The sequence below is a fragment of the Sylvia atricapilla genome, chromosome 5 (genome assembly GCF_009819655.1).
Source record: "Sylvia atricapilla isolate bSylAtr1 chromosome 5, bSylAtr1.pri, whole genome shotgun sequence".
NCBI lineage: Eukaryota > Metazoa > Chordata > Aves > Passeriformes > Sylviidae > Sylvia > Sylvia atricapilla.
The window spans coordinates 46,900,416-46,920,549 of record NC_089144.1 but is presented as its reverse complement, the minus strand read 5'-3'; the positions used below and the strand labels follow the sequence as shown (position 1 = coordinate 46,920,549).

The following is a 20,134-nucleotide window of genomic DNA, read 5'->3' as shown; positions in this document are numbered from 1 at the left end:
GTAAAATTATCAGCGGTTTAAAAAAAAAGGATCAACTGTATTTACTACTATTTCTCTTAATTACAAATCCTCCATCTGGTCAAAGAAAGTAAATTTCAATAATAAATTCATATTGCATTTTTCAATGATAAATAGCCCCAAGCCAGTGCTGACAGCTGCTTGCAAATACTTGCTGCTATATTTTAGTACATATTGAAGAGTTATACACCAGATCAGTTTCAACTCGATTTTTTCTCTTCCCTTCTTTCTTATCCTTCCTTTTTTCTCCTTCACTAAAAGCCGCTTTTTACATTTGTTCTTTACCAACCTACCAAAATACAGACCATACTCTGAGACCTCAGAAATAGCCACTTCTGTTTGAGACTTCTCCAGATAATTTAGTCTGATAAAGTGAATTTAATCTGCCACCATAATTTTGAAGATATCTGTCTTATCCTGCAGTACATTTCCTGCACATGTAATTCAAGATAGTTTTATGCATTAGCACTTACTCCACTGGCCCCCTGCAGCGATGACTGATGACTGAGGTAAATACAGGATTTTAAACATAATCAGCTTTCTCAAATGAAAACCTTATTTTTGATGATACAGAGCAGTAAGCCAACTTTTTACAGGGTCTTCCTCTTATTAACTTCTCCCCCACAACTTCTTAAGGACATAATCCTTATGGTTCTTCCTAGTATATACTTCTAATTGTTGGCTTTTTTTTTCTGTCTCTACAGGTTTGTGTGATACTGTATACCAGTTCTTTGCAATCCAACCAAGCTCCCATTTTAGAATTGGTGATTCATGGCATAGCTGTATAGTGCCAGCAGATCTAACCTAGGAAAATGAGTACCTGACAAGTTCTTATGCTAATTTTTAGCTTAAAACTAAACTCCCATTATTAAAAAAAGAGCAACTTCCTTTCTCCCAAATAAAAAGAAATTGCAGAGAAGCTCTACTCTCTAAAACAGAGACACTTATTGAGATTCTTATGGAGGAAGAAGCTAAGTTCTCCTAGGACGAGAGGGCCTCACTCATGGCAGTGAACCTTTTCAACACTGCTTCATTTTGTGCCCTTCAGGGAGACACAAGGGTATTCCAATGTTTCATGGCAGCAAGTAAAGAGCAAGATCTGCAAGTGTGAACTGCTCACCTCTGGATCTGCTAGGCGCTGAGATAGCCCTACCACGAAGACAAGGTTCTTCTGTACAACCCGTACACTGGCCAAATGTTTGCGATTCTCTGATATCTTCTGTTTCCTCTCATTTTGTTTCTGTTTCTTTTCATTTTTTATCCTCTGCAGCTCTTCCTGGGAGAGTGGTTTGTACACTGCTGGATCTTCTGGATATGGCTAAACATAACAAACAGCATTAAAACCAACCCATATAAGAAGCAACACTTTTGAAAACTATTAATCACCATGCTTAATTGCAAAAATTTATTTATTATACTGATCTGAAAATTATGGCCACCCACATTATAGAAGCATATTTAGTCCTTTGGGAAAGGTAAGTATCTTGCATATTTCCATGGAATTCTTCTATTTAAAGACATAATACTGATTTGGGCAACAACCACATTCTAAACCAGCTGCCTAGTCAATTTGGTAACATTACAAGCAGCTGCAACATGATAGCCAACACATCCTGTTATAATTTCACTAACAAGAGCATACTGTAAGCAGGATGAAAGCATGCACTTTATATTTATTGTCTGATACAGATCTGGGTACTTAAACATACTTAAGACTGAGATAAGAAATCAAAATACAAATGTAGTTTTGGTGGTCTACTAAGTTCAAGACAGTAACACCATTATACTAAAACTTTACAAGGCTAATTTCAAGTGAAGAGACAGATTTCAATACAATTAATGCATGCTGATTTAACAGTATTCTTGCCATGCTTATGTACCAGTTTGAAATTTGGTCGCTCCCTCCTACAGGTAACTCCTCAAACACAGATATAACATAATTATATTTTAATCTCAAAAGTATACAAGAGAAGTACAAGTATCCTCAGGGCTACCTAGAAAGACTGCTCTATTCATGCTATAAAGGCATTATTTTAGCTGTGTCTTGCAGACTACAGTGCACTGTCATCTGCCCAGATTACTCCTCAAAGCAGTTCCACATTCCTTATCTTTTCCAGCTTTTTTCAGACTGAAAAGTCAGAAAGTCACACAGGACACAGAAAGCAATGCCAAGCACAAAAACAACTACATAAAACAGATACCAAACAAAAAGAAGATTCTTTAAACACCAAGAAGTACAAAATAAGAAGAGTACAGGAGATGTGAATTAAGACAAAGAAGCTAAGCTCAAGCTCACCAGTATGTTGAACTAAGGTCTTTGCTTGTATTACCATAACCAAAGGTTTCAGTGTGCAAGTCCAATAAAAATGAATTTAACTTTTTCCTGACTGTCCTGTGTTAATGACAAAAGTGCAAAACTAGTTGTCATACTAAATAAACTGAGAAAAATCTACAGCAGATGAGTATGCTAAGAGTAAAACCTAGGAAGATGCTAGGAGTATCTTCCTCCTACTTGCATGATGTTACTCAAAGAGCCACCAGGTGCTCAGACCCGACAGTCTGCTGAGCACATCCCCAAACAAATCTAGATCCATTTTTCAGTTTAAAGTTCAGCATCTTTATGCTACACGTGAGGTATCTTCTGAGAATATGCTACAGGTAACTTGAGCAGATGGCATCTCACAGTCAAACACCAAGCCCTCTGGAACATGTGTAGTATCACAAAGGAATTCAAACGTGTAACATACTTTAGCAGTAGAAAAAGGTGTCTTTAACATGAAAACACAATAAGGATTCAAGTTATCCTTGAAGAACATTCAAAATCAAAACATTTCTCAAACAGATGTTACTCAGAGTTAACACTGAAAATGTTATATAGATTTCAGAATGTAATGGATAAATACCAATGACCAACTAGTACAGTTATCTGAGATTTGCTATAGCAAATTATTATCTTGTGTTTTAACACATCTACACATGAGGACTTCTGAGACGCAGAATAGCTTTAAACATAATGAGCTTCTGAAAATTGGTATTAGTCAATCGTGTAAACTAAAGAATAAAAATGTTGTGTTTTTACAGGAAAGAAAGGTTACTCAGGGCAAAGAGTGAGTTAGCTCAGTTATCATTGAGTTCAGGCAGGAATGGGAAGAAAAGTGCACCAGTATAACAGATACAGTTTCAAAAATATGCCTTGCCCTACATGAAGTGATATCCACAATCCATTCTTTCAACAATTAATTCCTACTCCACATTCCATACTATGCATGGCAAAACTTGCAGGAGTGCTGCTCTCTGGTACTATGTGAGAAATACATTAATGGTTTTCAGTAGGTTCAGTAAGGTTCCTGAAGGTCCAAGGAAACTACAGCAAACAATGCCAAAATTCATCAGCTTCTTTCTTGCCAAGTACAGCTACGTTCAGAGCATATTCTCAAGTAAGTAGCAAGTCAGACAGGATATTTCTTCTCTATACAGGTATTTGCTGATGGAGGTCCTGAACATGAAGCAGGAAATATATTGGGTAGCTCAAGCCTAACCCTGAACAGAACATTTGCATGTCCAAATAGTAGTTTGTATTTCTTCAGGGAAGCATAAAAGCTCCTAGCAGGAACAGAACTAGGCAGCAGCTTTGGAATCAGGGACAGAAATGTCTCAATCTCAGTAGAAAGCCTGAGGCTAGCTGAATAGGAATTACAATCATTAAGTAGCAGCAGTAATTGGTTTGCCACCATGGATAACCACACTTGTTTGAGCAACAGAATCTTCCAAAGTTCGCACTAGATACTGTAGAGCTGCATGAAATAGACGTTTTGCATGTGTATCACTCACATGACATGCTTATAATGCTCCCAAGGACTAGAACTAGTTTGATATCTTGACTTGCAGGATCTGTAAATGAATGTGCACACATCTCCTGAATCCCAAGAATAAATCAAACACAACTGAGGGGTAGATGATTTTCCTATCAATGTATTGTGTGTGGAGTAACAAATTAGGAGATATTGCACATGTAAAGAGGGCAGAAGGCAAATAAGGCCAGCATCAACATTTCAGAAACTAATTCTAAAAGAATAGTACTAGAAATAATTTTCCTTTCAAATAATTTTCCTTTCAAATTTCCTTTCAAAATCAGTCCACAGTTAGGAAAATAAATTATTTCATCTTCAGAGTCATTGCTTCCCACAGTGCTGAAGTTCATGAACTTGGATGATATTTCAACTACAAGCAGGTGCATGCACTGAAGACTGCTGGAACAAGTCTCTGAAAGCCAAGCAAGGTGGATTGGTGGATTGACAGCTGGTGTACCTCACAGCACCACTTGGTACGTTGTTTACGCTGTCTAACCCTACAAATCAGAAGTAGATAGAGGACTATACATATCAGAAGCTCTCAGGTCTTGCAACAACTAAAGTGGAAATGGTACTTACATGCCCACATCTTACTGTTTTTTAAATAATGTACTTGCTTAATATACTATCTCTAATGCCTTGGCTGATAAAGGATTCGAAACCCAAACAAAGTAGCTACCACAAGTGTTATCAGCATTGACGTATTTTCAGATGCAAGACATTAGGAGATATCAACATCACTTATTCACTAAGTTTGGCTGACACCTTTCATTTAAGCTATACCAGAGCTTTTCAGAAAAAAAACACTGAGGTTCCCCAAACAGGTGTGCCATCATGGAATATGACCAGATTTTTTTTTACACTAAGTGCAAAGTAGTCCCTTCAAGAACTTGAGCAAAAGTTTGAATTTCTCTTTTGAAGTCTTTCTCTAATCAGAGATGACCCTTGAATTCTCAGTCTTCCTGACTAATTTTGTCTTGTTATTTAAGGTTTGTTTTCTTTCAGACTTTTTTCCCCATTTCCCAATAGTTGAAAGCTGAGCTGTGATTTATCACAGTTTATTATGACTTTGCTTTTGTCATTCTCAGATGGGTCACATTCCTTCCACACAATGGCTGCACCAACATCTCCCACTTGTTGTCTTGCTACCAAGTAGATCCTGAAACAAGAAATACAAAGTAAGTCAGTAAGGTTTATGCACATTATACACCAATATACTTACATTAAAAAAAAAAAAAAAAAAATGTAATTTCTTATCTATTTCAAAGTATCACTTTTTGCACCAAACTACTCATTTGGGAGATTGATTTCTACTCATTTGAGTAGATTTGTTGCACCAAACTATTCAGTTGTGGGATTAAAAGCCTAGGAGGAAACACTGATATTTGAAGACTGTGCATTAAGACTAAGTGTTCCTTTTACACAGAAGTAGTAGAAGAAACATGGACAAAAACATGCTTAAAGCATGTTAATTTCTTGATCATACATCTAGCAGTAAACCATCTCACTCCATCTCTAACACAAGGTGCTAGGAGAAATAAAGGTTGCTCAGTCAAAGAACTGGAGAAAAAACCAAAGCCACACAACAGGAACAACTGTGTACCAAGTTATATTATTTGGTGGAAGAGCAAAGCAATTAAGTACCATGAACAAGCTACGCTTTTTTGTTGCTGGACTTAAAAAGCGCAGAAAGGACTGTGAGTGGCATATTCCAATTCAGCAACTGAGATGGTCAGTATTATTCACACGACAAACAGGACTTGGACTGCTGAATTTCACAGAAAGTAAACTAGAAATACCACTGCAAAAATAAAAATCACTGGCTTTACAATCAACCAGCAAGTCTGCTGACCTACAAACCAGCTTTCGACTACCGAAATCTCTTCTGAAGACAGCGTATTTTCATTCTAATTTGACTAGTTAGCAGCTACTTCACTCACAGTTAAGAAATCAATTGACTGGAAAAAAAAGGAAGCCTTGCTTACTATCTTACATTTGGCTACACTACAATTCAGAAAGGCATCAGATATCCAAAGCAAGACAGTTCAATCTTTTTTAATAGACTTTTTTGCAGTTAATTAATAGAAACAATTTCTATTTCTCTAGAAATAAACTATTTTCTGAGTCTATTTCAGAAGATTCAAACGAAGTTTAGAAAGCTTTTAATATGTTAATACTAAGAAGTACCAACCAGAATTTAAGTTTAATTCACACTAGCACCTTACTGAAGGAAATGTTTGTCTACTACTCTTATTCACAGGAGGAAACTTTAGGCAGACTGCAACCACATGAACTATTCTGCATGTGCAGATGTTAAGCTATATAACAGTTCAAACATGTAGAAGTACTCTCTCCCGAGTAAAAGAAACCACAAGCTAACATCTTTTCAGTTGGAAGTGAATTAAAGACGCTTAGGAAGATAATGCAGGAATTTATGCAATGCACAGTAAAGATCTAATGGCACAGGTGCCACTGTAGCATTTATCCAACTATTTTATTACAGACTTCTCCAAAATCTCCCTCAAACACTTGAACCAAAACCCCTGAACGGGGAACTTGTTCACTGCTTCCCTCCACAGATTGGTGCTCAAGTTACTGGGCAAGTCATACTGCATTCAGTAACATTGGCACAAATAGCAGATTTCTATTATGTAAGTGTCAATAACATATTCATCCTTGTTTTAATATATGTTTATCCACAGTCCATTTCACAGTAAGTATCCTGCACTGGTATACTCATTATAAAAACACAGCATACTTGTTGAAACCATTGTACCTACTATAAACTCTCCTGCTAAAATTTTGCTGCTTTGCCATGGTCTATTCTTCAGCATTTTAAGTGGCCACAATCAACGTACGCCGTAGTAGTTATGAACAGAAAAATGCTCCAATCTTTCCCCAGAAGCCTGACTATGGGGACTACTTAGACACACTGAACACAAATACACATACCTGTTTCCTTCTGTCCAGCACAGTTCAAATAATGGCTTCTTCATTTATTTAATGCTGCAACTCTGTAGCTCAAGATGATTCATTCCCAAGATCTGGTGTGGTCTCTGCATCACAATGTCTTTGTCTATGCCACAGAAGAAATGTCCTCCTCAGCCAGCCCTCTTTATGCCAACCTCTTACAATCCAGCCATACGGTTCCAAATCCACTCAAGAATATCTTACAGTTCATGGATGAAGAAAGTATCGACATAATCTGTTTATGAAAGAAGATGTCTCCTTTCTCTCCAGGAATGGTCCATATGTTTCATTCTAATTGTAGCACTTATTTGAAGTTTCCTCATGAAACAGTTTTTCTGAGCAAACTGTATCCAATTAGGCAAAATGTTTGCACATCCAATCATGGGGCAGAGTATTCCACATTTAAGAGTTCAGCGTATTTCAAAGAATTCAGATACCCAAAGACAGTGAATAGCACACTGCTTCTGTGATTCTTCAAATATATTTCACAAACTTCAAATAACAAACAGGTGAAAAGTAGTGTAACAAATCCAGGAAAACGAAGCGACTTACAGAGACAAGGAAATCCCAGAAATCTCATGTTCTATCAGAAGAGTAGAAATTTTCTTTACTATGGGAAATTACTGTACAGCATGTGTTGTCTACAGCAGGTATCCCAAGTGGAGAATAATTTGGCTGATGACATATGGATCTTCCTTGTAGAACATGGAGCTCAAATACTGCAGCAAATTTGCAGAATTTTTAAACAAACACGTTGCTGTGGGAGAGCCTTCCAGCTTGCAGAGGCATCCAAACACAGGTGAACAGTAACAGCTCTAGTGCAGCCAAAGCCCAAAGAAAATATGACTGGAAATGCTTATAAAATACTGTGGCAGTGAATAAAGATAATGAGACCAAGTAAGATTACTTGGGGTCTGAAAAGAAAGCTGTAACATGAGACAGGAAGACAAGAGAGGAATAAACTAGGGAGAGGATCATGATTAAATAGTAGGAGAACAAGAAGACATAAGCAATTGCAACTACAAGAAGAGAAAGGCCAGGCAAGAAAGTTACAGTCAAGGGAAGTCATTAAAGCCAGGAAGATACTGAAAAAGAACTTTATTAAACACTGAAGACAAAGAAATAATGAGTTTAAGCCAAACACTAGAAGGAGAAAAAGTAATTCAAAGGAAGTAACAGGCAACTTAGTGAAGCTGAGGTTTTCAGCTGTGGCCAACCAAATCAGCCAGACATCACAACACAGGGAGATATCAAGTACTACCTTTAAGCATTTGGCAAAAAGATCAGAATACTAAACAAACAGACAGTCTCGATCTCTGAAATGCTTCAAGGTTTAACACCACTGGATATTTTTCCTAAAGCTTTACACCTTTAGTACCCACTAAAATATGGACGAAAAGCTCCAGTGCCACAAACAGAACAAGCAGATGCTTTATAAACTTGCCTCTCAGTCAGCTCTGTCAGTTTAGCTGAATATTATTTCTCAGCAAACCCCTGATGCTGGAATCTCACTGTTTTTCCTAAAAAGACTTTGTTAATGCATGAGCACCCCAACTCAAAAGATTTTAATTTTTGGCACTTCTCTCAGCATCAGTATGCTTTGGTTCTGATCCACAGCTTCCCCTATCAATCCACTTCTGAATTTATTAAACCAAGGCCAGCTGCTTTGTAACACCTTCAATACATATGCAGACAGAATTTCAAAGATCCAACACCTCACCCTTGACCTAGGCCATGACTAGATGATTGTTTCCTTCAAGGAAAAAGGATGCCTTTGGTACCAACACAATGCAAGAGCCTTGTGCAATATGCAAGACAAGCCGCTGTTCCAGGGATTTACCTTTCTGCAAGCAGGACAAAGTCCATTCTCATCAGTGCGAATACGATGCCAACAGAAACGACAGATTTGGTAGCCACAGGTGCAAGGGAAGAAATTGATGTCATCAATTTCCAGGGGCTCCATGCAAAGAGGGCATTCCACAGGGTCTTCCTTAGCGTCAGGGCTGCGAGACATCTTTATATGTTCGCAGAGCAGCAAAAGTTTATAATAACTTAATAGACCAAGAAGGTCAGCACTTGAAGATCTGCAAAGAGGGAAAAAAAAAAACAGGAGAAAATATTATTAAAACTGTTGACAACTCTTCTTTTGTACTTTTTAAACATTTCAGGTTTTCATCACTTTTCTTCTCCCACAGAAGTTACCTACTAAAGCACGAGTTTCTGCCAAATCAGTTGATTGTTTTTTTCCTACTTATGAGCCTCACAAATAATACGAAAGTTGGTACTGGTGATGCACCCTGCCCACCTGGACAGACAAGCACTCTGGCAGTTCACTAGCCTGTTCGGCTTTCAAGGTGTAGATTGCAAGGCAATCAGTGTACACCATACACTGTTGTATGCTGTGTATGTTAACATCCTTTAACTATTGCTTTCTGGAAATCCTTTACAAATCCAAAGTCAAATCCTTGAATGCAGGACTTAATGTTTAAGATCGATTTATTCCTTCCCTCAGAGACTTAGAACAATGAGATTTGCAGTAACGTTTAGGTCACCCATTCAGACTTTTGAGTATGTTACAGAATTAACAAACAGAAACAAGGAAAGCTTCTTACTCAGGAGAACTTGTTTCTTTTGTCTACCTCATTGTTTTGGTCCAGAGACTGATCTGAGATCAGCCATGATTTTTCATTAGCCATGATTTTCCAGGTACGCATCTTTCTACATGTGTCAAGCTTTCATCCAAGTCAGTTATGCTTTTCAGCACCCAATTCACAGCAAAGCCAAAATACATGCCATGTAACTGAAAAAAACGCAAGCTGTAATTCAGAGTGCAGCCACAAGAAGGTATTTCTGGAACAGAATTTTGAAGAAGGCTAATATCCAAATCACCATTTTCTTAATTTCCTGCCATTCAGTCATTTGAGTACGCTTCTATTCTCAGTTTGCAGCACAGGAAATTTACTTTCAGACTCAAAACAAGACACCTGGAGTCACCACTCAGATAATTAATTTGGGCCTTTTCTTCTTTCTTATTTCTTCTAAGTACCACCCTGGAGATGTGAAATTGTATCTAATCTCAACAAGCTGTCTCCATCTGCTCCATGAGACACGCACATAGGGCAGAAATTAAGGGCAACAGTAGATTTTTTTAGGTGGACCTTTGGAAGAAAAATAAAAGGAAAAAATGAACAAAAACTAAAAATCCATTGAAAAATACTAAAAAAGATGTGACCAGAACTGATAATTGGATAGCCATATTAGCTCTAGTGAACTAGAGCTTCTAGCACCACTTCTTTAGAAATAAGTGAACTCTAAAGTTGTTTTTTTTTTTAAATCCAGAATTCTTTTTGCAATCATGTTTTTCCCAAAACATCAGCAATTAAATTATAATTGAACCATACACAGAATCTGGAGTCCTCCTCTACTTTCCCCAAAAGTTTTTCTGTTTCATTTCCAACCAGGAGCTACTAGATTGTGTACTATCCAATATTTCTCCAGGCTTTTAGGAGCAAATCCAGAAACCAATTCTCACAACCATCTATCTGAAGAAGAGTGACATTTAATTCTGTCCCTGGATATAAGATGACTGAATGTTGTGAGATCAAACCTTTGCTCACAGAATTCACTATGGTCTGACATTGGCCTTACATAGCACTGATTTGATACTTTCACTGCCCCCCCAAAAAAAGAAAAACCAAACGACTGGTCGCATTTTCATCTCCCTTCCCCCATACTGTACTTCCTTGCATGAAGTCTACCTTAAAAAGACCAAGAGATTCCAGTTGGAATTCCCCCACCATACAGGATCAGATCCATTTAGCACCAGTCTGCAATACTTGTCCCTGTCTGCACACCACTTTAGGGACAGAAATTCCTCTACAATTAGCAAGGAAAAACCCTGAAAAAACATATGCATACAATAAACCACCATCCAAATACACTGCAGAGAGCATATAGCTTTGTATGGGAATGGCTGCATTGTCACCAGGTTAACCTGTAATCACAGGCTGACACCGGAGGCCCAGACTACCTGCAATTCCAACTAGTTTGGTAAGGAGCAAGCACAAAGTGTAGTTCTGGTAAACATATACCACTGCTCTTGAGGGGAAAAGTTCCGCTGGATGACCACAAAAAAGTCAGGACGGGAGAAAAACTTTTAGATGCTATAAGCATAACTTGTCTATATAGTATGCACTAGCAACAACACTGTTCTCTTTCTGACAGTCACAATGACTAAAATCAAAGAGTTAAACTTCAATGACAATACAGCAGCTTTTATTTAGTTATCTATGCTTTCATTCATGCTATATTCACAATCATTTTGATAGTCTCAAAACCAAGTTTTGGAAGTTGACCAGTGTTTTCTACAAAAAACAGTAGCAGAATCTGACCTGAAGGGAAAAAAAAGGATTAGTTTGCTCGGGAGCTTTGTTTTTAAGAACACATCCCCACTGGCTGAAGAGTGGGAGGGACTACTGTTAAAAGGCCCTAAAACACTGTTCAGGTGGCTCTTATGCAGATAACACACATTTTTTCAGCAGCCTGTAAACATTTCCATGTAAACTTTTCACACTTGTATAGCAGCAAAACCATAACAATATCAAAGTGACTTTAAACCAAAGCATGGAATAAACTCAATAGGTTTTGTTCGGTTTGGATTTAACTTTGTGACAGATCTCCCAACAGGTCAGTAAGCACCCAGCATACTGCCTTCTACTGCATACTCATTCCACCACATGCTCAGCAACTCTGAGCCTACTGAAACACGTTTAAGTAAAGCTACACTAGTACTAGTGAAACCGTAGTTAAAAGAGCAGTTTTGAAGAACTTTTCACTGCTACAGGAAAATTACTGAAGTTACTTAGGAAGTTATTATTTGGAATCTCCACTAAGAAAAATCATCATATTTTTTCATGTGGAAAAAAAGCATGACATATTAGCTAGTGCCTCTGGGACATGCAGATGAGCTGTAACAAAACTGCAACATAATTAACATTTATGAGCCCTTTAAGTTAACACTAAGAGTTCAGCAGCTGCTAACAATAATGTCAATAGCTTGTTTCAGTCAGCAAATGGCCCGTTATTTTACAAGTAGCAAGGAGCAGCTGTGTGCCATGTTTCTTGAAGCTGAGGAAATATTTATTGACTTGGCCACAGACCATTCAAGCACCCCATTTAGAGATTCTCCACTGAAGTGTGTCTCCATTTCAGAAAGGTTGATATACCAGGATTTGTGTCTGAAATCTGCATCAGAACAGTGCTTGTTTTTTTTCAAAACTGGAATAACACACATAGTAAGGCATCAAAAATGCATTCTGCATATAGTTCATGCACTACCAAGAAACACAGAGTAACTACTTAGCTCTAAGACTATTCCTGACAATTCCAGATTAACAGCATGGGAAAAGTACTGCAGCAGTAGCAAAACCCAAAAGGCACATGTTGCGCTTAATCCAGAGTATTTGGTCTTTGGGATCAAGTTCAAAGAGATTAATTTAAATTGCGTCTCAGGAGTAGAAAAGGAGGAAGATTGTTCACATGTACAGATGCTTTACAAGCAGCTAGAATTTGTACGTACATTTCCAAAACTCCAATAACTGAATTAAACATGGCTCCAACAGTTCCACATCCCGTTTGCAGGATACTATGTCAAAACATTCACACAGGGATGGAGCAGAAGTGGACAATGTCCAGCAGCATGCTTTAGGTGTAGTGATTTTGCAAAAGGTAATACCCAAACTACAGAAATATTAAGTTGTGTGCTTTGTCCCAAACACATACAGAATGGCAAAAAAAGACATTTTTTTAAGTGCTTACTTAGCAGATGACAGCTGTGTCTAATCAGCTTCACCAAACAATTGTTATTCCTGATAAAATCCTCTGGATTTTGCAGTTGAGAAAAAAGTGATCCTACTATTTGAGGGTACTCACCTAAACACAACTTAATTTCTAATACAGCAAGTGATTTCAGTCCATTTAGGATGCAGATGCTTGTTTCCTTTCCCTTTTGCATTTGAAGTGAGCAAGTTCAAATTCCAGCAATTTGTCTTCCCTATTTAATTTTAAAAGGAGTCATAAAAAAAAGGAGGGGAGGCGGCAGGGGATAAATTAGCTTGTTAGACATTCTTTTTCCTCAACAGTTTGAGACTTGGCACACAATCCTCATCTCTCCAAAGCAGAACTAGATCATCTCCATTTGCTAGCAGTTCATTTTAGTAAACACAACCCTTCAAAGTTTAAGTTCTCCTGCAGGAGGGCAGCTAGCTCCAAGGAATATAGACATATTCTTCTTCTCACACAATGGACTGAATTCAGCCTTGCTACTTGCTTTAAGAAAATACAGGTGTCACAGACAAAAGTTCTCAAAATCTAGTAATGAAAAACCTCAGTAAAGACTCACATCCCAGAAGGTATTTGGAGACTTAAGGCCACTTGAATGAAAAAATCCAGACACGTGTTAGCTAATGTTTCACTCAAAGTTCAAACATACCTGACACTTGAAGTGAAACAGGTCGGAGTCTATACACTGAACCTTTAGAAGGACTCATTAAACTTATGCAAACATAAACCCTTGTTTTTTTTTCATGGCCTTGTATCTCTTGAAACTCATCAGCCATGTGAAGTCTCAAAACCTCAGTGTATGTAGATGCTTGCCTGTAGAATGCCACTGGGAAGGCAGCTCCCCCAGCCAAGACCCCTGCCTCCTCTCTGCTGAAGGATCACTTCCGTTTCTACACTTCACCTCTGTGTTGATCCGCATACAAGCCCGAGGGAGAAAGACAAGCAGACTACAGACAGCAGGTATAATGGGTTATCCCTTCCTTGAATAGGGGAGAATCTGCAGCTCTGTCAGCACAGCGCTCTCTTCCTGGCCAGCATGGGGGGCAACAGTGGCTGAGGCACATTCAAGACTACCTGCTCCCACTAGTGACTGCTGAAAAGAAAACAACACCCACCTTCTTCAGACTGCAGGTAAGGAAGGCTATCACTTCATTGCATTGCAGTGACCATTTGAAGCCTTACACTGAAACCTTTCTTAGGCACTCTACAAAGAAAAGCCCATTTTTACTGATCTAAACACACAGAATTGAGGGAGATTTGGTGAGTTACTTGATAACCCATACTCCAGAAAGTTCACGAATGCACATCCCAAGTTTTTGTAACAGACACAAGACTAGATGTTTTCATGAAACCATCCACACAATTCAGAAGAAATCTGTGAAACTGCCACAGAATTTTCCTTTTCTTTGATATGCCACCCTGTATTTGCCTGTCATTTTTTTGAGCTCTGCTGAAGAAGGGTTCCTTTCTCCCACCAGCCGTTCACTCACACCAAAGTACAGTAATATTTTACCATCACCTGGTTAGCAACACTGACATATGAGACAGCTGAAATTTTCAGGGATATGAAAAGGGGATATGCTTTTCTGAGTTTTATGGCTCTGTTACAGACTAGGAACAAAGACACTTCAGTAGCAAGCAAGCAGGCTCCTGAATTCATCCAAGTTAATTTTCATCTGAGACCAATGAAAAGTTCACTTCCTACTTCTATTTCCTGACTGTGCTGAATATTTAAAACAAAATGTACTAGTGATTGTAAAATCATGCCCAGTAATTACAAAGTCCATTTTTCCCCACGTGTTCTTTCTGGGATATTTATTACTCTGTCTGTGATCTGCAACTACCTTTTAATCACAGTACAAACAACATCTAAGAAAAGTAAAGACGTTGACAAAGTCCCAAATGTTTGGAAAGTATGACCAGGGATCAGGCGGTAATCTCAATATTTCTAAAAACACTGTTAGGCTGGCTAGGATTATCCCCACGTTATTTAGCTCAGAGGTCAAAACTGAAGCCTCTAGACACTCCTCTGCTTTATATCTACCTACAGGTGCCTAGGGAGCTCACCCTCCTGGTCTCAGACTTTGAATTCTGTAATCAGTTGTACCATCACTTGAACCAAAAGAGCAAAACATAACTATCTCTGCATGGTCATACTTAACTAAATCAATCCTCCATCTCCTTCATCACGCAGCCACACAGAAGCTTGCTCAAGTATTGTGAAAACACAGCAACAAGCATCTAGAGGTAGCAACTGCTCAAGCAGCATATTCAGCAACAATGCCAAACTCAGATAGAAGCGTCTCAGATGAATTCTTTGGCTAACGCCTTCAAAAAATTGTATTTGTCCTGGTTTAGGGCAAATTTGTGAGGAAACTTCCAAAGAGGTCCCTCTAGAAAGTAGGTTCAAGTAGCCTCTCTCCCTATTGGTTCAGGAAAATATTTCCTTGGAGAAAAGTAGAAAAAACTGTATATTAAACAAGTATTCACGAGCATAAAACAACTGAATATTATTCAATAATAATAGCAGTGGGGGAGGGGCCTCTTGAACCTGCTTTCTAGAGGGACCTCTTTGGAAGTTTTCTCACAAATCTGCCCTAAATCAGGACAGCAGCTAATAAAAACAGTCAGATGACACCTGCTAAATGGAAAGGGAACTAACCATTCTTTATAAACCCAATATGAACACAAACTATTTTGAGACAGTTAAGTGGCAAAGAGAAGGTAGTTATGGACCACAAAAAGATCATTTTGTCTCATTTAAACTGAACCAAGAATTGATCATCATTGGTTTATTGTTACAGCACCCAGAACACTGCATAAAGGGCTACATGCTGTCAGTGACACATGAATGCCAAATAAAATACTGTTTACTCAGATAACTTACTTTCTTACAATCATGAACAGAATCAAGACGTTATATTTTAATCAGAAAGAAAAAAGACCAAATTAGATTTTGATGAATTCATCCACAAGCTCATAAAGGTCTGGACATAACTATACAAGACAACACTATCCCAGCATGTAGGTCATCTCACTCAGTGAAATTAAAATCATAATATTTTTCCCTGCTCGTAAAAAATTAATTGCCCACATTCATTCACATTCAGTCCTGCAATTCCTTTTTTCCCCACTTTCTGCACACCCCAATTTCTTTTTGTACTTGCAGCACCACTATATATTTTCATTTGATCTCCTGGTGCCACTCAGGCTATTCACATTTCTGTAGGATGCCTTCACCCAAAAGATGAAAAACACCAGCATTTGTTCCAGGCTTCCAAGTATCAGAGTTTTTATCAGTCCATTTCTTTCTTCACACACGAGGTGAGAATGAGCAATTCTATAATAAAAGTTTCTTATGTTAGCTTGTATTAGACTGCACACTTAATAATAATGGCATATATTCTCAGATCCAATTAGAAAGAACAGCTCAGGTCTGAAGAGCTCCACATCCTTTAAGGAGCAATGACCCAGAAATTCTTACACACATAGGAAGAAAAATCAGACCACTTGAGGCTGTAAGACTCATTTGAATATAACCCATTTGCATAACTCTGCCTGCAGCCATCACCTTCTGGATAATTTTCCAGAAGGATTTACTTTTGACCTGTTGCTCTAGCTGCATTAGTTTGCACAGACTTAATATCCCAACTGGTCTGATCTGAAAGGCATACCATCACTGAAGAACAATCTGGCACACAACACCATCAATACAGTATGCTCAGAATGAAGCATATGATTTTTTTTTTTAACTTGCATTCAAGGACAGCCCAGCTTTTACATTATTAAAAAAACTCCTGATTTACATTTTTACAGTGCAGCATGAACAAGACCACTGCAGCATCTTTAGAAGTCCTAGCCTGTCTATCCAGCTGTACTCTCTAAAACTATATCAGTTCTACTGTCCAGTGCAAAAAACCTGTAAGCAGTTTTCTTATTAATTCCTGGATATTTATGTAATCCAAATAAAGGAAAAAGAATATTCAGTTAAACGTCCTGCAAACAGATCTCCAGAGATTTAAGTATCTATTAGAAAACTGCCTCTCTCTATAGCAGAATAATTATCTCTTATTGCCCTAACATATGAAATATGAAGCACCAACAGAAACAATACCAAACAAAGCATAATTAAAGAAACTAACTTATCATCACAGCAAAAGCACAAGAAACATTAAATTCTTCTTGGGATTTTTTACAAAAATTCTAAGATCTTTAATTGTTAACAGGCAGCACTTTTGCTCTTGGGAGAGTAATATCCAGTAGCAAATACACACACTTCTGAAATTATCTTGGAAATAATACTTGGAAAGTTAGAGCTCCTTAAGAGCAGGGGGCAAGCAGCAGAGAAAAGGGGCATAGAAGCTGATTACACCGAAGAGATATGCACTCTTATTTGTAGCACCATGCATTATAAAGACACATATATTCCTTTAGCCACTAAGAATTACCAAAATGGCTTGTAGAAAATTAGCTATAAAACCCAAATCAGCATGATCACCGCTTATGACTTCTTTTCTCAACCTGCTAAGTATATCAGGAGTCTTCCAAATTCTTCAACTCTCCTTATGAATTGCCAAGTTGTCACAACAACATTAAGTGATAACAAACCAGGGAAGTGCAGTAGCCATATACTAGTATTATCAAAAAAACTCTCACACAAGACACACACCAAGTAGTAAATTTTCTGTTTATGCATAAGTGGAGGGTTTGACCACCCCACACGCCTTGTCTCTAGTCAAGAGCCCCCTTGAACATTGTTCATGATTTCACAGACTGTTTGAGATGCTTTTCTTGACTAGAAAGAGTATAAATCAATGTATAAGATAACCTTTTTTTTCTTATTAATGAGACATGAATAAAACTAAAAATTATTCACTCTGAAGCTTACTAACACGTCACAGCTAGTCTTTAGCTAGACAAAATAAATCTGGTCATAACAAGTCCAGTCCGGCTGACCTGGCTTGTTCCTGAAGTCCCTAGGTGAAGAAGAGAGCTCCAGCAGACACCTCAGCCAGTCACAGCCAGTCCAGAGAGCAGACATATCACTGCTCAAGGAGCTGGGCAGGGCTAAGACTCAGACAAATCAGTGTCTAGAGCCAGCAGTTTTCAACTCCCTAGATAAGCGAGTTTTGAACAGTAAAATGCTGCTGTTTGTCTCATGATCAAGAGGACTCGAGTCATGATTTCTGTCTCCCTACCCACGACCCCTCACATTACAATAACACAGCTGAATACACTTCAGATCTAGGGTATGGAAGATCAAGCCGGAGTTAGTAACTACTTCTCAGTTCCCTTTCATATCATCTTTGAAATCAGGAAAGCAAACTATGATGCCAGAAAATCTAAGACAGAAGAAAATTTAAGTAATTCTCAAAATTTTTTATGTACATGTTAAAATTTTATTTAAAATAACCTTCAAAAACCAGGTAAAGAGTACTTAATGTTTATTTGTTTCCTCAAGCCTTCTCAAGTGAAATGCTTTTATTAGGCTTCAACTCATGCAATTGTCCAATATTTTCAATTAACTTGACCCGTACAGAGCAACAGAGTTATTATGCAACTTTCAAGTCATTTTAAACAGCAAACATGAACATAATATCAGCCTAATTACTGATTTCTAAGCAACAACAGTAATAAGTCTCATGTTTCCCATAGTCCACAAAATCAAAAGTTGGGTTGGAAGGGGGGAAAGCACCAAAACAAGTTTAAGATAGAGTAAGAAAGCCTTATACAGTTCATCTATAGGTTCTGGATGAGTAGTGATTCCAGCTTGAGTGCTTCTGCTAATCAAGTAATAATGCAAAGCATTGAGATCAGAAGAAGAAAAACTCTTCGTAAAAGTCCATGCAGTTCTCAGTGCCCACAGTTCCATCCTGAAATTCACTGGCACCTGATGCCAGAAATTAGAAGATAGGCATAAAGTATGCTGTATGACACACTGATTGACAAGTCAACAGCCAAGCCACAAAGAGTACTACACTGGAAATGCTGTCATATACTAGTAAAAAAAAAAATCTATTACTGCATCGTTTCCCTGGTTACAAACTGTGAAGCACCTATGTCAATACCTCCTCTAGCAGTTTTTACTTTATATCTAACATTAACTTAGGAAAAAAAAATTCATTTCACTCTGAAATTATGTGGAAGAATCCAAATCAACATCTGATTCTCCAGACTGTAGCTTTATTCCTCACAACTCAGTGTCCTACCGAATGACATGAAGCAATGAAGCCTTCACAGGTGTTTTCAAGTATGAACTGTGATAATCAGAACAGTTTGAATAGTACAGATACAGTATTAGCCAGAAGCATGTCTCACTGCTGAGAGTTTCTAAAAAACCTCAAAAGAAAAAAAAAAAAAAAAAAAGAAAAAAAAAAAAAGAGCGGAAAAACAGCTTACATGTATATAATAAAATCCACATATTTTAATTGAAGTCAAAAAACAATGGAGGAAACTCCAGAGATCCCTCTCCTCCAAGACTGCAACTGCTCCCATGGCAAGCTAATAGGAGCCACACTTTTTTGTCTCAAGGCAATGCTTCCACACCTAGGTCAGCCCTAGGAATAGCAGCATCAGCAGAAGGCTACTAACTTGACCTCTTGGCTTTAACTGAAGACCACAAGAGAGTAGTCATACTGATCAAACCCTCATCCAGTAATCATCGTACGAGCCATTCTTGAAAAGGCCACGATTAAGCAGAGACAGTAAAATTATTTACTTAAAAAGTATTAAACACTTTATAATTTTGGATCTAGAGATATGGTGTAGGAGCAATAGTCAGCTGCTGTCATTCCTCTATGTAAGACAGAGCTCAAGGAAAGCTGCTAGAGCAATAATAGCTTCTAAGAGACTACCAACTTTTTATAACTATACCATTTAAAGTATTTCCAAGTCTGAATCAAGTATTTTGCCTTTTAGTGACTGATTACATATGGTCAAACCAAGATGAAAAGTTTGGAGTATTTTTTTAATCAGGTAACTTAGCAGTAATTTCTCTTCATGTAACTCACATTTTTTGAATATGCTGTGGTCTACAACTCACTCAGAAAAGAAAGAAAGAAAAGGATAAAAAAAAAAAAAAAAAAAATCAAACAGATCTCCTGACTGTGTTCCTGATTCAGCACACGAAGAACAATGCCAGAATTTTCTCTTTAGGAGCATCAAGCCAAAGTTAATGAAGTTGCATTTTGAATTTCAAGAAAAATACAGTTTGGAAAAGAGAATGACAACCAGCAGTTACAGAATGCTGACAAGAGTTGACATTCCCAATTACCAAATATTACAAAGATCTTGAATATATTTACCCCATAGTCTAGAACTCAGATTTCTTGCCTCCACTGATTACTGCAGAAGCTCCAATGTGTTAATAACCATGGCCTGAAAAGCTGTCAGAAGCGTCTCCCTCCATATGTGCACATTCATTCTTTACCCAATAATTTTTCAATACAAGTTCT

General features: G+C 37.8%; 1 protein-coding gene across 7 annotated transcripts in view; it reads right to left on the bottom strand.

Annotated features, from left to right (window-relative positions):
• The window catches only part of CNOT4 (CCR4-NOT transcription complex subunit 4), a 75,888-nt gene that overhangs the window by 34,044 nt on the left and 21,710 nt on the right, over positions 1-20,134 (bottom strand). For all 7 annotated transcript variants that reach the window (XM_066319373.1, XM_066319376.1, XM_066319374.1 and 4 more), the window contains exons 2-3: positions 8,680-8,923; positions 1,139-1,336 (exon numbers count right to left, since the gene is read on the bottom strand). In XM_066319373.1, coding sequence (XP_066175470.1) covers positions 1,139-1,336; positions 8,680-8,853 — 372 coding nt within the window. In that variant the 5' untranslated portion in view covers positions 8,854-8,923. The remainder of the gene's footprint in view (positions 1-1,138; positions 1,337-8,679; positions 8,924-20,134) is intronic.